This window comes from Rhinatrema bivittatum, chromosome 1, assembly GCF_901001135.1.
Source record: "Rhinatrema bivittatum chromosome 1, aRhiBiv1.1, whole genome shotgun sequence".
Classification (NCBI taxonomy): domain Eukaryota; kingdom Metazoa; phylum Chordata; class Amphibia; order Gymnophiona; family Rhinatrematidae; genus Rhinatrema; species Rhinatrema bivittatum.
This window is the reverse complement of record NC_042615.1, coordinates 159,409,925-159,433,254: the sequence shown is the minus strand read 5'-3', so window position 1 is coordinate 159,433,254 and position 23,330 is coordinate 159,409,925. Positions and strand designations below refer to the sequence as shown.

Sequence of the window (23,330 nt, the reverse complement as noted above, 5' to 3'; positions counted from 1 at the left end):
AAGTGTTGAATTTAGAAACATTGTATTTAGTGGGCAAAAAAGGGTGAAAAAATAGGAACAATGGATGGGGGTGAGGGTGGGAGGACACCAAAGTCGTTTCATAAACGTACCCCCACCCCCCCCCCCAAAAAAAAAAGTTTAGGAAACCATTACTTCACTTTGGTATGTTTCATATGAAGCCAATATGCCTATCAGCTTCCTGGTCTGTCCATTTATATGCACATATCAGGAGTTTGCTGTGTGAAAGAGCCTAATTTCAGCTATGTGGCCAGCATGCAAATCCCCAATTTATTATTAATACTTCATCTTTTTGGGGGGAATGGGAATAAAAGATGAATTCAATTTAACATGAATTTAAGGGTAGTTATATTCGGGGTAATAAATCTAGGACAAGGATGGCCACCTCCAGTCCTTAAGTGCCACAAACAGGCCTGGTTTTCAGGATACCCACAATGAATATGCATGAGGTAGAACTGCCAGTTTTTATTTATTTATTTAAAAGGATTTACATACCACAAAATTGGGCAGAGACCTGTCCGGCTAAGCGGTTTACAAAATATAACATACATAGTTAAAAAAGTACACAGTTAATACAGTTCATACAAATTGTCTCATGCATATTCATTCTGGATATCCTGAAAACCAGAATTGTTGTGGCTCTTGAGGATCTGAGGTGGCCACCATTGATCTAGGGAACTGAAAATATCTTCAGCGGGGAACATGAATAATAAAATGGATACGTCTGGCACAAGAATGGATAAAAGGTTGTAAAACCAGTTGGGTGTGCACGTTCAGGAAGAATGAGACCAAGTGAAAAATGCTTCTTATATGCTCCTTGCTACATGTCACTATATTATATCAGAAGGAAATCTCATGTACATAAAGAATTTTATCAGCCATTTACATCTTAATGTGCATTCAGAAAAATACAACTGGGCAAACCAGATGAGCCAAAGGGCCTTTCAATATAATTATCGGCAGATAATTCTGGCTAGTGTCCCCGGCATAAATACTAAGGAGATAAGAATGTATCTACCTAGGACAAGGGATTCTCAACTTCAGGCATTATGGACCTCAAATAGATCTTGCTTTCAAAGCATCTAAAGTACACAAATGAACCTGGTTGCCTTGAACAAGTATAAAACAAATATCTGATGTATATTCACATTTGCAGCTTTTCACCTAAGGCCAAGTTTGTTTGTTTTTTTTTATTTCCCTTTGCCTAAACTTTTGAAAATTTTGTTTTTATCAGTTTAGGAAACCTGAGACATTTTGTGCAGTGAGGAGCTGGAAGATCATTACAGATAATCAATATGTTAAATTTATGGTTTTCTTGCATAACTTACTTGATCACTGAAAACAGGGTCCTAAAAAGTTGAATAAAAATTTCGTTGCAATCCTCCAGCTCAAAGCAGATGTTGTAAGATTTTACCCAAGCTAAATTCTACAAAAGAAAAAAAAAGGGTGTTTAGAAAATGGACCAGCTCATGCAAACAGATCTTTATATAGGACCGAAAAAGCCAAACTTTACATCAGGGTTTCCCAAAATGTGGGTAAGGACCCCAAATGGGGTGACAAAACCTTGAGCGGGAGTCACAAGCGTCTCAAAAACAGCTGCAATCTTCAGGTACTGCCAGCACTAGCAATAATACTGGTAGTCTGCAGAAGTCCTTTGAGACAACACATGCTCACAGGCCTGGCAGTGTGCTGCCCTTGCATGAGCTTCTGTTATAACAGGAAAACCCTACATGAAGAAGGATCAGAGCTGCTGCAGTGCCTGTGTTGACCTTCATTAATAATGTCATTGATGCTTGTAGATCACAATCGGGCTAGGGGTTAAGTCATGAGGGAAGAGGAGAGATGAGTGTGCAGGGGATGGGGAAGGATGCCACTGCTCATCTCTCCTCACCCATCACTGAACTTAACAGAATAATCTTAGCCCAGTCGTCAGCCTGCTCTCACTTTCCAGATGTCTTCCACCTTTGTCTGGGAGCTCAAAGGAAAATATTTCTGCTGAGCCTGTACAGGGAGATGTTATGAGGAATAGGAGGAGGAGTTTAAGGGAGGGACCAGATGCAGAATGGGTTTGAGGGTTTGGATCAGGTGGAGAAGGATTGGCTTTGGAATGTGATAGAAGATCAACTGAGGGATGTAAGAGGATCGGGGGGGGGTGAGGGTAAGAAAGATCAGCTGAGGGAAGTGTGAGAGAAGAGGAGGAGAGGCTGGGAGGAGACAGAGGATGCAGGTGATGACAGAGGATCGGTTGAGGGTTATAAAATGTGCAAGGGGGATGCAAAAAGGGCTAGAGGGAGTAAGATAAAGGATGGGCTGGGGAGGGGAGGTGAGCTGAGCGGTATAAGAGAAAAATCAGTTGGAGGGCAGAGGTTAGGCAAGGTGGTCTGGCTAGAGAGGAGGAGGTTGAGGAATGGGGTAGAAGGTGAAGTAAAGGATCAAATGGAGAGGGTGGAGGTTGAAAGAACGGATCTAGAGACATGCAGGAGAGGGAATGTGGAGGGATTGTTGAAGGGGAGCCACACTTGCTAATTACGGTAGTTTTGGTCATCCTCTGGGGGTCATGTGATTTTTCAAGTGCTAAAATGGGATTGCATTGGTTAAAAGTTTGGGAAGTCCTACTTTACATACAAGTAAAACTTGGAGATGGGTTGGAAAACCTGTAATGGCCAATAGGTCACCTGTTTTTATCAAAACATGAGCTTGCAAAGGCAAACAATAGTGGCCCCTCCATTTATTTATACTTTGCATTTTTTTAATTGTGGCCTGGCAGTTTCCTCCTCCTCCTCTTGGCTTCTATCTCTATCAGAACTGGCCTCTTATTGGACTATAGGGCATTCAGTAATTACCCAAAGAGGTGTCCTCTATTTTATATACCATCCCACATACCTGGTACAGTCACTGCCAGAAGTCATGCACCAAGGCTCCCTTCAGCACCCTGTAACCATGGTCCTTGGGTCCAAGCCCTAGGAGTTGCCATTGGGAGATAGAGTCTCTCTCCCATCACGAGGCTGTGAGCACTGCCTCTGCAGCATCCCTAGTTCCGGTTGGCTGGCCCAGAGAAATTGGCCTATGAATTGAATCCAGGTCTTCCACAAAGAAGTGCTTGCAATTGAAGCACTGACCATGGCTACTCGATTTCTTGGGTCCCCAATACAACATACTGGCTAACTTGGTTAGTAGTTACTATTCCTGGGGACAGCCTTTGAAAACAGTGTAAAACCCATGCAAAAAACACATTTACATGTTACACACACAAGGCAAACATCGAGGGCAAGTTGTTACACAAGCTGCACAGTGGGCAGAATGAAAAAACAGTAGTATTGTGTGCAGGCTCATTTTATCACTGACAAGAGTCCAAGCGAAATTACTGTGATGCACTGAGAGGTCACATTCCTTTTTTCTGACCACCCCAGCAATTTCCTCGTGCTTCTTTGGGTTTGCAGCTTCAACTGGAAACGATGCTGGGCTCCTAGCACCATGAGCCTTCATTCACAACTACCTAATGATTGTTTCCCATATTTTATATATCCATAATATATCAGGCTTGTGTGTCCGTCAGTGTTCTGCAGCCCGCCGATAGATGGCGCTGTAATGGCTCAAACAAGCCGTACAGCGGCCATGTGACAACACCAAGCTACAACAGGTACAAAGGAGAGCGGCCATCACAGGACAGGCAGAAGATAGCAGAGGAGACTCTGGCATGCCGCGAACGGAGCGCATCCCACGGCAAACGCTCCATTCGTGGCGAGGATGAAGGCCCGGCGCACCATTCACGGCAAAAAGGTAAGGCCCCTGTGTGCCATGATTGGTGCGCCTGGGCCTTCATCTTTGCCGTGAACGGAGAGTGTGCCGCGGGATGCGCTCTGTTCGCGGCATGCTGGGGTCTACACTGCTATTTTCTGCTCAAGGCGAAAATGGAAGGCCCCCCGTGTGCCGCGAACGGCACACCGGGCCTCCATCTTCACCGCGAACGGCGCAGGTCCCGCGACATGCAGGAGAGAGAGAATGTGTGTCGGGGAGGGAAGGGTGAGAGAAAGCATTTGGGGGGGGGATGCTGGTGAGAGAATGTGTGTGTGAGAGAGGGTGGGGTGACAGAGAGCATGGATGGTGAGAGGGGGGTGGGGAGGGTGTGAGAGAGAGCATGGGAGGCGAGGGTGGGTGAGGGGATGCTTGAGTGTGGATTTCAGAGAGAGGGAGCCTATATGAGGGGAAGGGGATGCCGGTGAGAGAGAATATCTGTGTGAGAGAGGAGAGGGGGTGTGGGGGAGTGCGAGAGACAGCTTGGTTGGTAAGAGGGGGAGTGCATGGGATGCTTGAGTGTGGGTTTCAGAGAGGAAGCCTATATAAGGGGATGTGTGTGTGTGCCAGAGAGGGAGGGAGCCTGTATGAGGGTGTGTGTATGTGGAAGGGACACTCTTACAGTGAATTTCTAGGGAAATTCTGCTCAAAACAAAAGCAGATATGCCAATAAAAAGGCTCGCCGCCCGGGCGTAGAACAGGTAGAGTTGCTAGTATCTATATAATTACATAAGATTTGCCATACTGGTTCAGACCAAAGGTCCTTCAAAGCTCAGTTATCCTGTTTCCAACAGTGGCCAAACCAGGTCACAAGTACCTTGCAGGATGCCAAGGGCTAGACAGATTTCATGCTGCTTATCCCTAGTAAAAGAAGTGAATTTCTGCAACTCCACCTTAACAATGGTTTATGGACTTTTCCTCCAGGAACTTGTCCAAACCTTTTTTTTTTTTTTTTAAATGCACATCCTCTGGTAACGAATTTCAGATCTTAATTATGAGAAGAGTAAAAAAATATTCTTTTTTACTAGTTTTAAATGTATCATCTAGTAAGTTCATTGTGTGTCCCCTAGTCTTTGAACTCTCTGAAAGAGTAAACAACCGATTAATGTTTACTCGTTCCACTCCACTCATTATTTTATAGACTGTTATACCTCTCTACAGCCATTTCTTCTCCAGGCTGAAAATCCTAACCTCTTTAGCCTTTCCTCATAGGGAAATCATTCCATCCCCTTTACCTTTTCTATTTCTGCTCTATCGTTTTTGAGATGTGGTTACCATATATGCTCACAATACTCAAATCAGGTCGCACCATGGAGCCATACAGAGGCATTATGATGTTCAGTTTTATTCTCCATTCTTTGCAATTAATTCAAAATTCTGCTGCTCGTGTGCTTTCAGGAACCTCATGCCGAAATCATTACTCCCGTCCTATTTTCATTTCATTGGCTTCCAATTAAATATCGAATTCATTATAAAGTTCTGTCAATTATTCATTCTCTCATCTATAATACATCCACATGGCTTTGTAGTAATCTCCGCATATACAAACCAGCCAGACAACTCAGATCTTTTTCCAAAAATCTTTTAGATGTACCCACAATTAAGCTGGCAAAATCTGAGTTAACTAGGAAAAGGACGTTTTCAGTAGCTGGCCTACATTATGGAATGCACTCCCGGATTCTCTCAGTCTTATTTCTTCTACACAACAGTTTAAAAAATCATTAAAAACACACTTATTTCAGAAAGCATACAGTTTATTCATTAACTCCCTAAATTAATCTCCACCCACTTTCCCTTCACCATCAACTTTCCAGTTAGATATATATATATTTTTTTATAAAGCCATACTACAAATTCAACCCAGTTCCTGTTTAATACCGCAGGGCATGAATGTCTTTTTTAGTATTGTAATGTTATTTTATTGTATGATTTTTTTTTTTCATTTAATTTATGTATGTTTGTTTTAAAACCGTTTTGATTAATTCTTTCAAATTGTAAAAAGCGGTATATAAACATTTTTAAATAAATAAATAAAATAAATGTACCAAGATAGCTGGCTCCACCCCAGCAGTATCTAAAATCACATCTATGTGGCGCATGAGGTCCACCACCTTCACACCAGGCAAGTCAGTTATCTAGCTTTCATGACAGGAGACACGGCTCTCCTGTGCTTCCAGAAGTTCAGGTTAACCGCCCGGCTGTGTCTGATCTGTGAAAAGTATCTCCGTCTGGACACAGGGGATGCAGAAAATCTGGGTTTTGATTAAGAAGAGCCATTCACAATAGTATTGTGTGCACTTTAAGCATGAATTAGTCTTCTTTTTGTGAGTATTTGTTTTTTTTCTCCTCACTTCCTTTCCACATGCCTTTAAAGGAACTGTACTAGTTTCTGGATTTACACCTGAAAGTGTCAGTGTCTAATGTGACTCATTGTGGGTGTTTTTCTTTTTCTCGTGGGAGTGTTTTTTGTCTTTTGCTATATTTGGGTTATTTGTTTTGTTTGATCAGTGAGATTCACTGGGATGACAAAGTCTGGCAACTTGGGAGTGGGATATTTTGGGAATGACATTTTGGGTATTAGTAAATAACTTAAGAGGTTGAGGGGATACTGAGGATTGTGGGGTTGGGAGGGGTAGATCAGATTTTAAAGGGCATTAGGCTCAAGGTGAGAAATAGTTTGAATCTCTTCAAGAATATAATATGCAGGTTTGTGATACTTTGGGGAATATTACCATATGATGTTGGGTAGTTTTATAAATGTCAAATACGCTGAGCTTGTAGTTTTATATGTAGAATATGAAAAGCCTTCATCATCCGATTAAGAAGAAGAAAGTAGTGCGCGTCCTTTACAAGTTGAAAACAGCAATTGCGTTTCTACAGGAGACTCAATGGCTATAATTAGTGTGATTGTGCACTAAAAGCCAAGTGAATTGCAAATTCCTATTCTGTTTACAAAGGAAAGAGATAGAGAGATATAATTGCGATGGAGAAGGTACAGAGAAGGGCTACCAAAATGATAAGGGGAATGCAACAGCTCCCCTATAAGAAAAGACTAAAGAGGTTAGGACTTTTCAGCTTGGAGAAGAGATGGCTGGGGGGGATATGATAGAGGTGTTTAAAATTATGAGAGGTCTAGAACGGTTAGATGTGAATCGGTTATTTACTCTTTCGGATAGTAGAAAGACTAAGCGGCACTCCATGAAGTTAGCATGGGGAACATTTAAAACTAATCGGAGAAAGTTCTTTTTTACTCAACGCACAATTAAACTCTGGAATTTGTTGCCAGAGGATGTGGTTAGTGCAGTTAGTATTGTTGAGATTACTTACCTGATAATCTCCTTTTCCTTAGTGTATGCAGATGGACTCAAAACAAATGAGTATAGTGTGCTCGTGCTAGCAGTTGGAGATGGATCTGACGTCAGCATGGGTACATATACCCCCACAGGAAGTGCAGCAAATCAGTAATCTTCCTTGCAAAGCTTTTATGGATATATGTGTGACTGACCGATCGATTAAACAGGATTACCCTGACCAATTGATGGTAGCTGGAGAACGCCAGTGTACTCAGCCGGAAGGCGTCGACACCCGGCAGAGTGGATGCCCTATATAAGAAAACATGGCTTACCGTGAGTCTGTGAATCCCCATGTATACTGGCAGCCGGGCGGGATGCTGAGTCCATCTGCATACACTAAGGAAAAGGAGATTATCAAGTAAGTAATCTCAACATTTCCTAGCGTGTAGCAGATGGACTCAAAACAAATGGGATGTACAAAAGCTACTCCCGGACTGGGCGGGAGGCTGCCCGAGGGCCGTTTAGGATTGCCTTCGCAAATGCTGTGTCCTCCCGGGCCTGGACGTCCAGACGGTAGAATCTGGAGAAGGTATGGAGGGAGGACCACGTCGCCGCTTTACATATCTCTGCAGGCGACAGCAGCTTAGCTTCTGCCCATGAGGCCGATTGTGCTCTGGTAGAATGAGCCTTGACCTGTAGAGGCGGTGGTTTTCCCGCCTCTATATAGGCTGCTTTGATAAATTCTTTAATCCAGCGGGCGATGGATGGCCGTGAGGCCGCTTCCCCTTGCTTCTTCCCGCTGTGCAGGACGAACAGGTGGTCCGTCTTTCGTACTGCTTCTGACATTTCCAGGTATCTGGACAGCAGTCTGCTGATGTCGAGATGGCGTAGCATTCGACCTTCCTCAGACTTCTTCAAACCTTCCGTGGTAGGCAAGGATATGGTTTGGTTGAGGTGAAAGTGTGAGACCACCTTGGGTGAAAAGGATGGAACTGTGCGAAGATGGTTAGCCTCTGGAGTGATTCTGAGAAATGGATCACGACAGGATAGTGCTTGTAGCTCTGAGATGCGGCGTGCTGAACACACAGCCAGCAAGAACACCATCTTCAAGGTTAACAACCGGAGGGACAGGCCTCGAAGGGGCCGGAAGGCTGATCCCGCCAAAAATTCCAATACTAGGTTGAGGTTCCACAAAGGCACTGGCCACTGCAGTGGCGGGCGAATGTGTTTGACTCCTTTCAGGAAACGTGAGACGTCTGGGTGTTTGGCAATGGCGTTGCCGTCACTCCTGGGACCGTAACAAGACAGTGCTGCTACCTGAACCTTGATGGAGCTGAGGGACAGACCCTTCTGAAGTCTATCTTGTAGGAAGTCCAAAATGATAGGAATCTTAGCGGTATGTGAATTGGTGCCGTGAGAGTCGCACCAGGCTTCAAAAACCCTCCAGATCCTGATATATGTTAGGGATGTGGAGAACTTGCATGCTCGGAGGAGTGTATCTATAACCGGCTCCAAGTATCCCCTTTTCTTCAGTCTAGCCCTCTCAATGGCCAGACCGTAAGAGAGAATTGAGCCGGATCCTCGTGGAGGATGGGACCTTGCCGCAGCAGGTCCCTGTAGGGAGGCAGAGGTAAAGGGTTCCCTGCCAGTAGTCTTCTCATATCTGCGTACCAGGGTCTTCTTGGCCAGTCCGGGGCCACTAGAAAAACTAGGCCTCTGTGTCGCTGAATCCTGTGTACAATGGCGCCCAGCAGGGGCCATGGCGGAAAGGCGTATAGCAGGATCCCGAGGCCACGGCTGTACCAGGGCATCGATCCCCTGAGCCAGAGGATCCCGCCTGCGGATGAAATATCTGGGTACTTGAGCGTTGGACCTGTCCGCTAAGAGGTCCATGGCTGGCGTCCCCCATTGATCCACAATTATCTCCAGCCTCACTCAAATTATCTCCAGCCTCACTCAATTTATCTCCAGCCTCACTCAATTTATCTCCAGCCTCACTCAATTTATCTCCAGCCTCACTCAAATTATCTCCAGCCTCACTCAAATTATCTCCAGCCTCACTCAATTATCTCCAGCCTCACTCAATTATCTCCAGCCTCACTCAAACCATACCGCGAGAAATCCCCTGCGACATGGCACAGTCTAAAGCTGATGAACTCGCTCAGTTTTTCCAAAATAAAATCAACAATCTTTTAACTCAACTGCCTTCCAATACCACTGACGCCTTTCCATTATATCAACACCCAACCTTCAAAAACTCCAGCCTAAACACTTTTGAGCCCGTCTCTTCCACTGAGATACATGCCATCTTGAGAAGAATGAAACCTTCGTCTCACCCCGCAGACCACATCCCTACCAAACTACTTCTATCTATTCCAGACACAATAGCCACATCATTGACAAACATCATTAACTGCTCTCTAGCCCAAGGATCCTTCCCAGATGATCTCAAAATGGCTTCAATCTCACCACTCCTAAAGAAACCCAACCTTGATCCGAAGGACCCTAACAACTTCCGCCCCATAGCTAACCTTCCATTCATCGCCAAGATCATGGAAAGACTAGTCAACTCTCAACTTTCAAACTACATCGAAGACAACAATCTTCTCTTCGCCCCACAACACGGACTCCGAAAAAATCGAGGCACAGAATCCCTCCTTATCTCTTTGACAGACCATATCCTACTGGGCCTTGACAAAGGAAATTCATACCTATTGATCTTGCTGGACCTGTCCGCAGCGTTCGACACGGTCAACCACGCTATCCTCCTTAACCAGTTGTCATCCATAGGAATCAGCGGCACCGTCCTTTCCTGGTTTAAAACCTCTCTCAACAATAGAGGTTACAAAGTTAAACTCCAAAACAAGGAATCCTCAAGATTCAACTCTGCCATAGGAGTCCCACAAGGTTCGTCTTTATCTCCGACTCTATTCAATATTTACCTTCTTCCTCTCTGCCAACTTCTCACCGACCTCAATCTAAAGTTTTTCCTATACGCAGATGATATTCAAATCATCATCCCTATCAAAGACACATACTCTAATACTCTTGACTACTGGGAATCATGCCACAAAAAAATCAAACAACTACTCAACAGCCTACACCTCATCTTAAATTCCTCTAAGACTGAAATCCTACTCATCTCTCCTGAGAACAACACCTCCAACAGTTCTCTTCCTACCAATCTGCCTACCACACAAGCTAGAGACCTAGGAGTAATAATAGACAACCGGCTAAACTTCAAGGCACACATCAACAAAACAACCAAAGACTGCTTCTATAAACTTCAGGTCCTGAAAAGGATAAGACCCCTTTTCCACGCTCAAGACTTCAGAACGATCATCCAAGCAGTCATTTTTTCGAAACTAGACTATTGCAATTCCCTATTGCTAGGTCTACCATCATCATACTCCAAACCCCTACAGATGGTTCAAAATTCAGCAGCCCGAATCTTGACAGGCGCAAGGAAAAGAGACCACATATCCCCCGTCCTGAAAGAGCTTCACTGGTTACCAGTCTACTTCCGCATCATGTACAAAGCCATAACCATCACCTACAAAACTATACATCAACTTACCACTCTCGATCTTCAATTCCCTCTCCAAACACATAATTCTACCAGACCTACTAGAGATGCTTATAGAGGCTCCCTCCAAGTTCCCCCAGCGAAAACGACCAGACACATCACCATAAGAGATCGCGCCACCTCCACAGTTGGCCCTCTTTTGTGGAATTCCATTCCTACAGACCTCAGACAGGAGCCCTGCCTCCCAACTTTTAGGAAAAAACTTAAGACTTGGTTATTCAAACAAGCATTTCCGGACACAACCCAATGACACATTCCAATGACTCCTAAAACTCCACTCCTCTTGTATATAACATTTATTCTGTATACTATATTTAAATTGTATATTGTTTAACCATCTCTTTTCTCTCCTCTCTTCTTCCTTCTCCAAGTTCGGCTACCCTTGTTAAATGTAACTGTACTTTCGGACACCACAGTTCTAGTTTTTTGTTTATAATGCACTCCTGTTCGATGTAAACCAGCAAGATATGTTTTCATGATTGCCGGTATATAAAAACTCTAAATAAATAAAATAAAATAAAATAAGGCTGTGAGTGACAGCTGCCACTCCCCCGGGTTTAGGCTTTCTCTGCTGAGGAAGTCTGCCGTCGTATTGTCCTTCCCGGCAATGTGGACGGCGGAGATGTCCTGGAGATTTGCTTCTGCCCAAATCATCAGGGGAGTTATTTCCAGGGACACTTGTTGGCTTCTGGTTCCGCCCTGACGACTGATGTATGCCACCATGGTGGCATTGTCTGACATCACTCTGACCACTCTGTCACAAAGTCTGTGGGCAAATCGCAGGCACGCTAGCCTGACTGCCCGTGCCTCTAGTCGGTTGATGTTCTACCTCGACTCTTCTCTGGTCCACCGCCCTTGGGCGGTGAGTTCCTCGCAGTGTGCTCCCCATCCGTTCAGGCTCGCATCTGTGGTGAGCAGAATCCAGGTTGGGGAGGACATTCTTGACCCCCGGCTCATGTGGCCGGGCTGCAACCACCACCGTAGCTGATACCGCACTCTGGCCGGCAGAGGTAGGCGTACGGTGTAGTTCTGTGATCGTGTGCTCCATCGAGATAGAAGGGCGCGTTGCAACGGTCTCATATGAGCCCGCGCCCATAGCACCACCTCCAGAGTGGACGCCATGAGGCCGAGGACCTGTAGGTAATCCCGAGCTGTGGGCCGGCTGGCGCTCAGCAGGGCCTGCAGATGACAATGGAGTTTTGAGTTTCTCTTGGAGGTCAGGCTGACCTTGTCTTCTCGGGTGTCGAATTGGACCCCCAGGTATTCCAGCGACTGGGACGGCTGTAGGGAGCTCTTGTTTATGTTGACTACCCATCCAAGGCTTTCCAGAAGAGCTATAACTCTGTTGGTTGCCCGGTGGCTCTCCTCTGGTGACTTTGCCCTGATCAGCCAATCGTCCAGGTAGGGATGGACGAGAATTCCTTCCTTCCTGAGTGCCGCCGCCACTACTACTATGACCTTGGTAAAGATCCGTGGCGCGGTGGCTAACCCGAAGGGTAAAGCTCGGAACTGGAAGTGCTGATTCAGGACTTTGAAGCGTAAATAGCTCTGGTGATCCCGATGGATTGGGATATGTAAATAGGCTTCCGACAGATCTAGGGAGGTGAGAAACTCCCCTGGCTGAACTGAATTCTTGACCGACCGTAGCGTTTCCATGCGAAAGCTGGAGACCCGTAGGTGTCGGTTGACTGACTTGAGATCCAGGACAGGCCTGAAATTGCCCTCCTTCTTGGGTACTATTTATTTATTTATTTATTTATAACTTTTATATACCGGCATTCGTAAAAAAAAAACATCATGTCGGTTTACAGACAACTGAGAAAGGAAATTACAATGATAGATGGAGGAAGGATAGGAAGTTAAAAGGTGACAACTTTACTGTAGAGCCAACGGGCGCCACAGTTATTAAATGAGATTACATGTGGTTAACCAGGTTGGACATAAATTAATTATATACAAGAGACGACAAAGTGGGGGGTAGCGCGGGGGGGGGGGGATGAAGCGCATGGGGGGGGCGGGGTGGGGTAGGAACTGTACAAGGGGGCAGGGGGTGGCGATGGGAAGGAGAGGTGGTGACTGAATATCAGGAAGCCATAAAATGGATGGGGTGGTGAGGGAGGGAGGGTGTGTAGGAGGGCGGGGGGGACACTGTACTAGGGAGAGGGAAATAATGAGTGTTGTGGAGAAGTAAAATGCTAGGGTTGAGAGGCGTTGGGATAGGCCTGTTTAAATAACCAGGTCTTGATTCCTTTTTTGAATTGATTAAGTGAGGGTTCTAGTCGGAGCTCGGTGGGGAAGGAGTTCCAAAGGGTGGGGCCGGCGATGGAGAAGGCTCTCGCTCTGGTGTTTGTGAGGTGAGCAATTTTGAGTGAAGGGGTGTGGAGGGTGCCCGCAAGGGAGTTTCTGGTAGGACGGTTGGCCTGGTGGAAGTGTGGCATATCTTCGATCCAGGGGGAGTTATTTTTATATAGCGTGTTATGTATGATAGTGAGTGTTTTGTATTGAGAGCGATAGGTGATTGGTAGCCAGTGGAGGTTTTGTAATATGGGAGTAATATGATCAGTCTTTCTTGAGTTTGTAAGGATGCGAGCCATGGCATTTTGTAAGATTTGGAGGGGTTTGATTGTGGAAGCTGGAAGGCCTATTAGCAGTGAGTTGCAATAGTCAAGTTTTGATAGTATAGTGGTTTGCATAACAGTACGGAAGTTATGTGCGTGGAGGAGAGGCTTAAGTTTGAGGGTTTGGAGTTTATAGAAGCCCCCTTTTAGGAGCGATTTGATGTGGGATTTGAAGCTAAGTTGTGTATCTAAGAGAACTCCTAGATCTCTGACAGTGGACGGAGGTGTGAGATTTTGTGAAGTGTTCTGTTGCAGTTGGTGAATGGATAAGCTGGGTTGATTAGTAATAATTAGGATTTCGGTTTTTGAAGTATTGAGTGCAAGGTGTAGGTTGGAAAGGAGGGCGTTGATAGATGTGAGGCATGTCTCCCAGAAGTGCAGGGTTTCGTTGAGGGAGTTTTGGATGGGGATAAGTATTTGTACGTCGTCAGCGTACAAGAAGAATTTTAGTCCCAGTTTGGATAATAAGTGGCAAAGAGGGAGAAGGTAGATGTTAAAGAGGGTGGAGGAAAGGGAGGAGCCCTGGGGTACGCCTTGTGAAAGAGGAATGTGTGTGGATTCGGATTTATCAAGTTTGATTAAGTACTTTCTGTGGTCAAGGTAGGAGGAGAACCATGATAGGGCTGTGTTAAAGATGCCTATCTCTGCTAAGCGTGATATTAAGATTTTGTGGTTCACCGTATCGAAAGCTGCTGAGATATCTAAGAGGGCTAGAATGTATGATTGGCCGTGGTCCATGCCTTTTAGGATGGTGTCTGTTATTGCAAGTAGGAGCTTTTCCGTGCTTCGGTTTTTGCGAAAGCCGTACTGGGCGGGGAGGAGGATATTGTTATCTTCTAGGAAGTCGGTAAGTTGTGTGTTGACCACTTTCTCCAGAATTTTAGAAATAAAAGGTAGGTTGGAGATGGGCCTGTAGTTTGCTGGATCATTTTGGTCGAGGGTGGGCTTTTTTAGTAGGGGCTTTACGATGGCGAGTTTAAGCGGGTCGGGAACCGTCCCGAAGGTAAGGGAGCAGTTTATGATATCCGCTAACGGTCTTGCTATGACGGAAGGGATAGTGAGGAGGAGTTTAGATGGGATGTTGTCGGCGATGTGGGTGGCTGGTCGCATCTTTTTTAGGATGGAGTTGACTTCCATCGTAGTGGTGAGATCAAGGGATGTGAGGTTAATGTTGTTGGTGGTGGGTGGGAGGTCGATGTGAGTGGGTTTGGGGGGGAGACGATTGAGAATGTTGGTGATTTTGTTTTTAAAGTGATCTGCTAGTTTATTGCATTTCTCTATGCTATTATCTTCCTGGGGGGAAGGAGTGGTGGACTTTGTGAGTTCTGCTACATAGGAGAATAGGGCGGTAGGGTTGAATTTGTAGCTGTGAATTTTTGCTGCATAGAAGTCACGTTTGGCGTGGAGTGTTGCTTGTCGGTATAGGTGTAGGGTGTGTTTGTAGGCTACTTTGAGTGTGGGGGTGGGTTGTTTTCGCCAGGAGCGTTCTTTGGCTCTAAGGTCTTGTTTTAATTTTTTGAGTTCACAGGTGTACCATGGTTTTCTTTCTGTTTGGTTGGGGTTTACTACTTTGTGGATGGTGGGGCAGATGTTATTGGCTATGTCAGCAGTAAGCTTATCCCATGACAGGAGAGCATTATCTGGGTTGGTGAGGTCGAGGTTTTCACTTACGTTATTGAAGGCTTGGGAGAGTTCTTCTGAGGAGCATGGTCTGCGGTAGGAAATTGTTTTTTTGTGTGATTTGGTGTTGGAGGCATTTATGTTGGTGTTGATGTTGAGCTGGGCGTTGATGAGGCAATGGTCGGACCAGGGGATGGGTGTGGTGATTGGTGCATGGGGTGTAGAGAAGCTGGTATTAGCAAAAAGGAGGTCGAGTGTGTGCCCAGCTTTGTGCGTGGGATTGGTGATGAGCTGTTTAAAGCCCAGGGCTTTGAGAGAGATAAGTAGGGTTTCGCAGGATGTGGTGAGGGGGTGGATGTCTACGTGGAGGTTGAAATCTCCGAGTATTACTGCTGGGGTGTCTGGCTTTATATTGTTAGTAATGTATTCAATGAGGGGGGACGGGTCCTGTTCCAGAATGCCGGGAGGGGCGTAGATGAGGCAGACCTGCAGGGTTTTAGATTTAAAGAGCCCAATCTCGAGTCTCGGGGGGGGAGGGGGAGTTGGTCTGTAGTTTGAGGTGCAGGTGTTTCTTGGCGGCAAGGAGAATGCCACCTCCTCTTTTATTTTTTGGGCCTAGGGATGGAGAAGATGTCGTATGTCTGTGTTGGGAGTTGGTTGATGAAGACCTGGTCTGAGTTCTTTAGCCATGATTCAGTAATGGCACAGATATCAGGGCTGGTGTCTGTGAGTAGGTCTTGTAGGATTGGTGCTTTCTTTATGATTGATTGGGCGTTGCAGAGGGTGATGGCTAGGGTGGCCAGACCCAATAGTTGTGTGAGGGGTGTGATCATGATGGGCACTAGTGATTTATGTTGTGTGAGGGTGTGATTGTGTGTTGGGTGGACAATCCTTCGCATGGAGTAGTGTATGATGGGTATAGTGGGGAGACACATTTCAGGAGGGGGGAGGTGGGTCGTTGAAAGGGTAGAGGGTGCTTGTGCTATGGGTAGCGGTTAAGATTCAAGCTCCTTTCAGTGGTCTGATAAGGAGGAGATGTAAGGCGATGGATAGGGTACTATCGTGGCAGGATGTGGTTAGCGTTTTCTGAAAGAATAAAGTACAGATGGAATATGGTAAGTTACAGCGTACGTTTCTCTACACATAGGGAAGGGTTAGGTGACTCGTGAGGGTTCACATTGGTTTCAAAATAACAAATTAGGTTACTTGCTGTTAGGAGGATAATGGACGAACCAGCTATTATCATAGTCATGTGAGAAGTTGGTGGAAACCATCAAACATTTAGAGGAAGGATCCCTCAATACGGGAAAAGAATTTTTGTTTAGCCTGGTGTTGCTTGGGCTGGTCATCCGGGAGTTTCACTGTTCATTCTGAGAAAGCGGTGCGTGGTAATGCTTAGAGATGTCCGAGCGTGAAGGGAGCCACATCTATGTCCCTCTGGGCTGTCTGCAGGGGCTGCTCGAAGGGGCGCTCAAAGGGGCAGGCCCCTTTGTCGCGCTCCTTCGACGCGCGACGCCCGGGAGAGCAGGGGTATTTTTAAATCCGGCGGGTCTCTGCGTGATGACGTCACCCCTGCGCGGCGTATCTCGGTGCGGCGAGTCTGGAAGGGGTGGGGGCTCGAGGCCCGGCTGGAGGACCAGGGCGGATCGCGTTGGGCTAGGCCGTGTCGAGGAGCGTGCACTCGACTAGCAGGTAAGTTAATCCGGGTTCGGAAAGGCCGGCGGCCGGTGCGGGAGCCCGATTGGGGAAGGCAGAACAAAGAGGCCTTACCCCGACGGGCTTTCAGCGCCGGCTGCGCGGGCCCAGTTCACCGCCGATCCTGTGGTGAAGAGGAGGACTTCGGGGAGAGCAGGGCTCTTTAAATCCGGCGGGTCTCTGCGTGATGACGTCACCCCTGCGCGGCGTATCTCGGTGCGGCGAGTCTGGAAGGGGTGGGGGCTCGAGGCCCGGCTGGAGGACCAGGGCGGATCGCGTTGGGCTAGGCCGTGTCGAGGAGCGTGCACTCGACTAGCAGGTAAGTTAATCCGGGTTCGGAAAGGCCGGCGGCCGGTGCGGGAGCCCGATTGGGGAAGGCGGAACAAAGAGGCCTTACCCCGACGGGCTTTCAGCGCCGGCTGCGCAGGCCCAGTTCACCGCCGATCCCATGGTGAAGAGGAGGACTTCGGGGAGAGCAGGGCTCTTTAAATCCGGCGGGTCTCTGCGTGATGACGTCACCCCTGCGCGGCGTATCTCGGTGCGGCGAGTCTGGAAGGGGTGGGGGCTCGAGGCCCGGCTGGAGGACCAGGGTGGATCGCGTTGGGCTAGGCCATGTCGAGGAGCGTGCACTCGACTAGCAGGTAAGTTAATCCGGGTTCGGAAAGGCCGGCGGCCGGTGCGGGAGCCCGATTGGGGAAGGCGGAACAAAGAGGCCTTACCCCCGACGGGCTTTCAGCGCCGGCTGCGCGGGCCCAGTTCACCGCCGATCCCGTGGTGAAGAGGAGGACTTCGGGGAGAGCAGGGCTCTTTAAATCCGGCGGGTCTCTGCGTGATGACGTCACCCCTGCGCGGCGTATCTCGGTGCGGCGAGTCTGGAAGGGGTGGGGGCTCGAGGCCCGGCTGGAGGACCAGGGCGGATCGCGTTGGGCTAGGCCGTGTCGAGGAGCGTGCACTCGACTAGCAGGTAAGTTAATCCGGGTTCGGAAAGGCCGGCGGCCGGTGCGGGAGCCCGATTGGGGAAGGCAGAACAAAGAGGCCTTACCCCGACGGGCTTTCAGCGCCGGCTGCGCGGGCCCAGTTCACCGCCGATCCTGTGGTGAAGAGGAGGACTTCGGGGAGAGCAGGGCTCTTTAAATCCGGCGGGTCTCTGCGTGATGACGTCACCCCTGCGCGGCGTATCTCGGTGCGGCGAGTCTGGAAGGGGTGGGGGCTCGAGGCCCGGCTGGAGGACCAGGGCGGATCGCGTTGGGCTAGGCCGTGTCGAGGAGCGTGCACTCGACTAGCAGGTAAGTTAATCCGGGTTCGGAAAGGCCGGCGGCCGGTGCGGGAGCCCGATTGGGGAAGGCGGAACAAAGAGGCCTTACCCCGACGGGCTTTCAGCGCCGGCTGCGCAGGCCCAGTTCACCGCCGATCCCATGGTGAAGAGGAGGACTTCGGGGAGAGCAGGGCTCTTTAAATCCGGCGGGTCTCTGCGTGATGACGTCACCCCTGCGCGGCGTATCTCGGTGCGGCGAGTCTGGAAGGGGTGGGGGCTCGAGGCCCGGCTGGAGGACCAGGGTGGATCGCGTTGGGCTAGGCCATGTCGAGGAGCGTGCACTCGACTAGCAGGTAAGTTAATCCGGGTTCGGAAAGGCCGGCGGCCGGTGCGGGAGCCCGATTGGGGAAGGCGGAACAAAGAGGCCTTACCCCGACGGGCTTTCAGCGCCGGCTGCGCGGGCCCAGTTCACCGCCGATCCCGTGGTGAAGAGGAGGACTTCGGGGAGAGCAGGGCTCTTTAAATCCGGCGGGTCTCTGCGTGATGACGTCACCCCTGCGCGGCGTATCTCGGTGCGGCGAGTCTGGAAGGGGTGGGGGCTCGAGGCCCGGCTGGAGGACCAGGGCGGATCGCGTTGGGCTAGGCCGTGTCGAGGAGCGTGCACTCGACTAGCAGGTAAGTTAATCCGGGTTCGGAAAGGCCGGCGGCCGGTGCGGGAGCCCGATTGGGGAAGGCGGAACAAAGAGGCCTAGGAAGGAATAAATGGAATAATGCCCAGAATTTATCTCTCCTGCAGGTACTGGGATTATGGCTTTTAGGGCCAGGAGCCTCTGTAAGGTCAATTCTAGTGCCGCTGCCTTGAGCGGTGAACAAGGAGATTCCACAAACTTGTTCGGCAGAAGCCGAAAGAAATCCAGGTAATATCCTTCTCGGATGATGGCGAGGACCCACTAGTCCCAAGTAATCTCAACCCACCTGCGGTAGAAGAGGGTTAGCCTGCCCCCTATGGCTGCTACCCCCGCATGGGTTGGCTGATTGTCATTGGGGGTTGCGGCCGGGGCCAGAACCCAAGCCGGTTCTCTTCTTGTTGTGCTTAGTCCGAAAGGACTGGTTCCTGGCCTGTGAACGAGGTGCTCGATAGCGAGTCCTGTAAGGGTTGAAGCACTGCGAATTTCTACCTCTAGATGGTCTAGGAAAAGAATGCTGGCTCCTCCTCGCCCTGTCTTCTGGTAGACGGGGTAATGGGGAGGCACCCCATTTAGTAGCCCAGTTCTCGAGATCGCTGCCGAACAGTAAGGAACCCTTAAAGGGCATTCTTGTGAGTCGTGTCTTAGAGGACGAGTCGGCCGCCCAATTACGTAGCCAAAGCTGTCTCCTGGCTGCCACTGAGGAGGACACTCCCTTGGCTGCCGTACGGACGAGGTCGGAGGCTGCGTCAGTGAGAAATGCGAGACCTGATTCCATGTCTGCTCCCTGGGTGTTGTTTCTCGCCACCACGGTGCAGCAGGTCGCGATTCGTAGGGACATGGCTGCTACCTCAAAAGCTTGTTTCAGAATGGTGTCCATGTGTCGGTCATGCGAATCCTTGAGGGCCGCTCCCCCCTCAACCGGAATGGTGGTGTGTTTCACTATTGCGTTAACTATGGCGTCTACCTTGGGGCACGCAAGCAGCTCCTTGGACGCCGGATCCAGAGAGTACATGCCTGCCAATGCCCGACCCCCTTTGAATGAGGCCTCCGGTGCCTTCCATTCCAGATCGATTAGCTGCTGTGCTGCTTGTAGGAGGGGAAACTGGTGAGCCGGTTGGCGCAGGCCCTCTAACAGGGGGTTCATTTTAGGGTCCCCTGGGGTGTCCTGGCCCGGAATGGCCAGTTCCGATAGGCATTGTGAGACCAGGCCTGAAAGATCCTCTTTCCGAAAGAAGCGCCTCATGGTCCGATATGGCTCTATCTCCGAGGGAAGTTCACCCTCCTCGGGGGGCTCCTCACTATCCTGGGAGCAATCCGAATCCCCATAAGCGGGGCTGTCGGGAGGTGAGTGGCCGCGCCTAGGTCTCGAGGGGCCAGGTAACGGATCCACCGGGACGGAAAGACCCATTCGAGGAGCAGACTGCATCTGGACAAAGGCGTGAATCCCCTTGAATAATTCCACCCAGGAAAGCGAAGCCGGATCTGGCTGTAGGGGCACCAGGTCTCTCGGGTTCCCTGGTTGCTCGCCGCGGCCTGCTAAGTCCGGTGTGCTCCCTGAGGAACCGCTGGGCTGGAGCCGGTCCTGTCCTGGAACTCCCATGGCCTCCTCACATTGGGCACATAGTGAGTCTGCTCCCTCGCTCTGTGTGGCTCTGAGGTTGCATGCTGAGCAGAGGCTTAGAGCTTTCATGCCAGATTCTGGAGGTGCCGGCCCTGCGGCCGCATGGGCTCTCTTATGCTCCATTCGCCTGAAATTCGGTGTCGCCCAATAAAGTGCGCCTAACAAAAGCGCTTAACAGCATGCGCCTAGAACGGGCGTCTTATAACGTGCGCCTATACACGGGCGTCTTAGAAACGTGCGCCTATACACGGGCGTCTTATAAATGCGCGCCTTTACACGTGCGCCTATACACGGGTGTCTTATAAACGCGCGCATATACATGGGCGTCTTATAAATGCGCGCCTTTACACGTGCGCGTATACACGGGCGTCTTATAAATGCGCGTCTATACGCGGGCGTCTTACAATGTGCGCTAACAACGTGCACCTATCGCGTGCGCCTAGCAGCGTGCGCCTAGGCAGGCAAAAATGGCGACCTCCTTGGTGTGCTGCCTCGTAGGCAGGCCCAGTTAATCCACACTTCCTCGGAGACCAAGTAAAGATATACGCCTTACCTTGTCTTCGGTGCTTCCCGGCTGCGACCCGGGCGGTCTCCGGCTGCAGGAGGAGAGGGTGAGTACCTTCACCGCCGCGCATAAGGAAGTGCGCCCACTGCCTATAAGCCACTCCCGAACCCGTCTCGCTCGGAGGCCAAGTCCACGCCGGGACCGAGGCTGCCTCCAGGCCGCGCCCGAACTTGTCTCGCTCGGGGGCCAAGCCACGCCCGAGCCCTTCTCACTCAGGGGCTAGGACCCTGCCGCGAACCGGCCACCGGACCGAGGCTCTCGCTTCCGAGGGACCACGGAAGTCAGCTCGGGAAACTCAACTGTGTGAGTGACCGCCTGGTATCACCACAGGAGTGCGGGGCTCGTCTTCAATAGGTTTCTTCTAGGAATTTAGTCGTTAGAATTTGGAAACACGCTCAGCGAGCGTGAGGTAGCTCCAAACTGCTTTGGAGACGGAAATTACTGATTTGCTGCACTTCCTGTGGGGGTATATGTACCCGTGCTGACGTCAGATCCATCTCCAACTGCTAGCACGAGCACACTATACCCATTTGTTTTGAGTCCATCTGCTACACGCTAGGAAAAGCGGTGTTTAAAAAAGGATTGGATAAGTTCTTGGAGGAGAAGTCCATTACCTGCTATTAAGTTCACTTAGAGAATAGCCACTGCCATTAGCAATGGTAACATGGAATAGACTTAGTTTTTGGGTACTTGCCAGGTTCCTATGGCCTGGATTGGCCACTGTTGGAAACAGGATGCTGGGCTTGATGGACCCTTGGTCTGACCCAGTATGGCATTTTCTTATCTTAATTGGAAAGGATGTTAATTTTCAACATGAGAAAACAGTTAGGGACCCTGAGGGGAGATTTATTCTCCTGAGGAGAAAACTGAAGGGATTGTTAAATATATATATGCTCTTATTGACTGGTCAAAACCCTTGTTTCAGAAAGTAACAGATTTGCTTCAGGTAGAAGTCAAAAGGGCTCTGGTGATGGGGCGGATTACAATACAATATTAGATCAGAATTATGATCGCAAGAACAACTTGCCCTGACACAGGTTGAAAAATGTTCTCCACATTCTTCATGTTCCTCTCACCATTCCTTAGGGGAGTCCCCTAGCAGCAATACAGATATACCCACTGACCCACCTGGGCATACTTCTCTGCTAGAAGACCACACGTATTCTTGCTTTGTGGAGAAAATGGATACAACACTAAAGACAGAAATTCAAAAAGATCCAGACCCTAGATCCAAGGTCACAAGTATATTAAAAATATTTGATATTCCAACTGAACTTCCTGCATTAGCATCACAAGCTGTTTAATTTAAAAAGTCTCCAGGTTACTGAGTAGTGCAACTACCACATAACTCAGTGGTAGTAGAATCCGCCATGTAGAAAGCCAGGTACTTGTAGCCTGGATTGGCCACTGTTGGAAACAGGATGCTGGGCTTGATGGACCCTTCGTCTTAGCCAGTATGGCAATTTCTTATGTTTTCTTATTTCCTTTAGCAAAGATGACTTGCCTTCATTCTAATGCACCCCGAGGTAAAGATAATACAATCTTGGACGATTTCAGAAAGAAAATGTTCCAAGGCACCATGCTCACAGCAAGGATTACCCAAAGTCAATTTTACATAGTGCAATACATCTATGAAAGCATGTAAGACCTAAAACCTTACATTCATTCTCAGATAGAAGAAAAGATAACCCCTGTGCCATTACATGATTTACAGAAGGCACTCTGACACCTTCTATGGATAGTCTTCAAATCTTTATATCACGCCACGAACTTCAGCAACATCTATAGGCACCAGACATATGGTGTGATTGTTCATAAAAAAACTCACTGACCTTCCATGCTTAGGGGATAATCTCTTTGGGGAAAAGCTTCAAGAGACTTTATCCCAAATAAAAGAAAATAATGTGGCAGTTCAATCATTATCCATGTCTACAGAACATCAAAACGTAGGAAGATGTTCCTACATGACCTATAAATGACATTAACCCAGGTCACACACACCTTACCATCAATATAGATTGCCATCTTTCCAACAACTCAGTAATCTTTACAATACAGAGCTTGCCCAAGGGAACGATGATAGCAAACATCCCAACAGCAACAGCCAGGGAAACCATCACAGTTTTTAATCTATCCAAATCCTCATACAATCATACAAGTAAGGGGCACAATCCAAAGTTATTTTCAACCTTGGAGTCAAATAACCACGGATCAAAGGGTGCTAAAAAAAAGTTCAGAAGCGCTACCACCTCAATTTCTTAAGCCAACTAGTGATACCACACACTGTGATGCTGCCTGCTGACCCATCCCATCTTACCCTCTTGAAGCAGAAGGTACAGAAACTCTTACAACAGAATGCTATTCAGGAGATATAGTCTTCCCTCCCAATATCTCCTAATACCCAAAAAGACAGGGAATCTTTGGCTCATTTTAGATCTTAGAAGCCTCAATCAGTACTTTTGTTGAGAGAATTTCAAAATGTCTTCTCAGCACAATCCTTTCATTCATTCACCATATGCTCTCTAGATATCAAAGATACCTATGCTCATATCTCAGTACAACTTTCTTGCTGGCA

The 23,330-nt window shown here is 48.5% G+C and overlaps 1 protein-coding gene across 2 annotated transcripts in view; it reads right to left on the bottom strand.

The window, feature by feature from the left end:
• PDS5A (PDS5 cohesin associated factor A) overlaps window positions 1–23,330 on the bottom strand; it is a 734,756-nt gene that overhangs the window by 554,895 nt on the left and 156,531 nt on the right. For both annotated transcript variants that reach the window (XM_029589173.1, XM_029589180.1), the window contains exon 5: window positions 1,347–1,444. In XM_029589173.1, coding sequence (XP_029445033.1) covers window positions 1,347–1,444 — 98 coding nt within the window. The remainder of the gene's footprint in view (window positions 1–1,346; window positions 1,445–23,330) is intronic.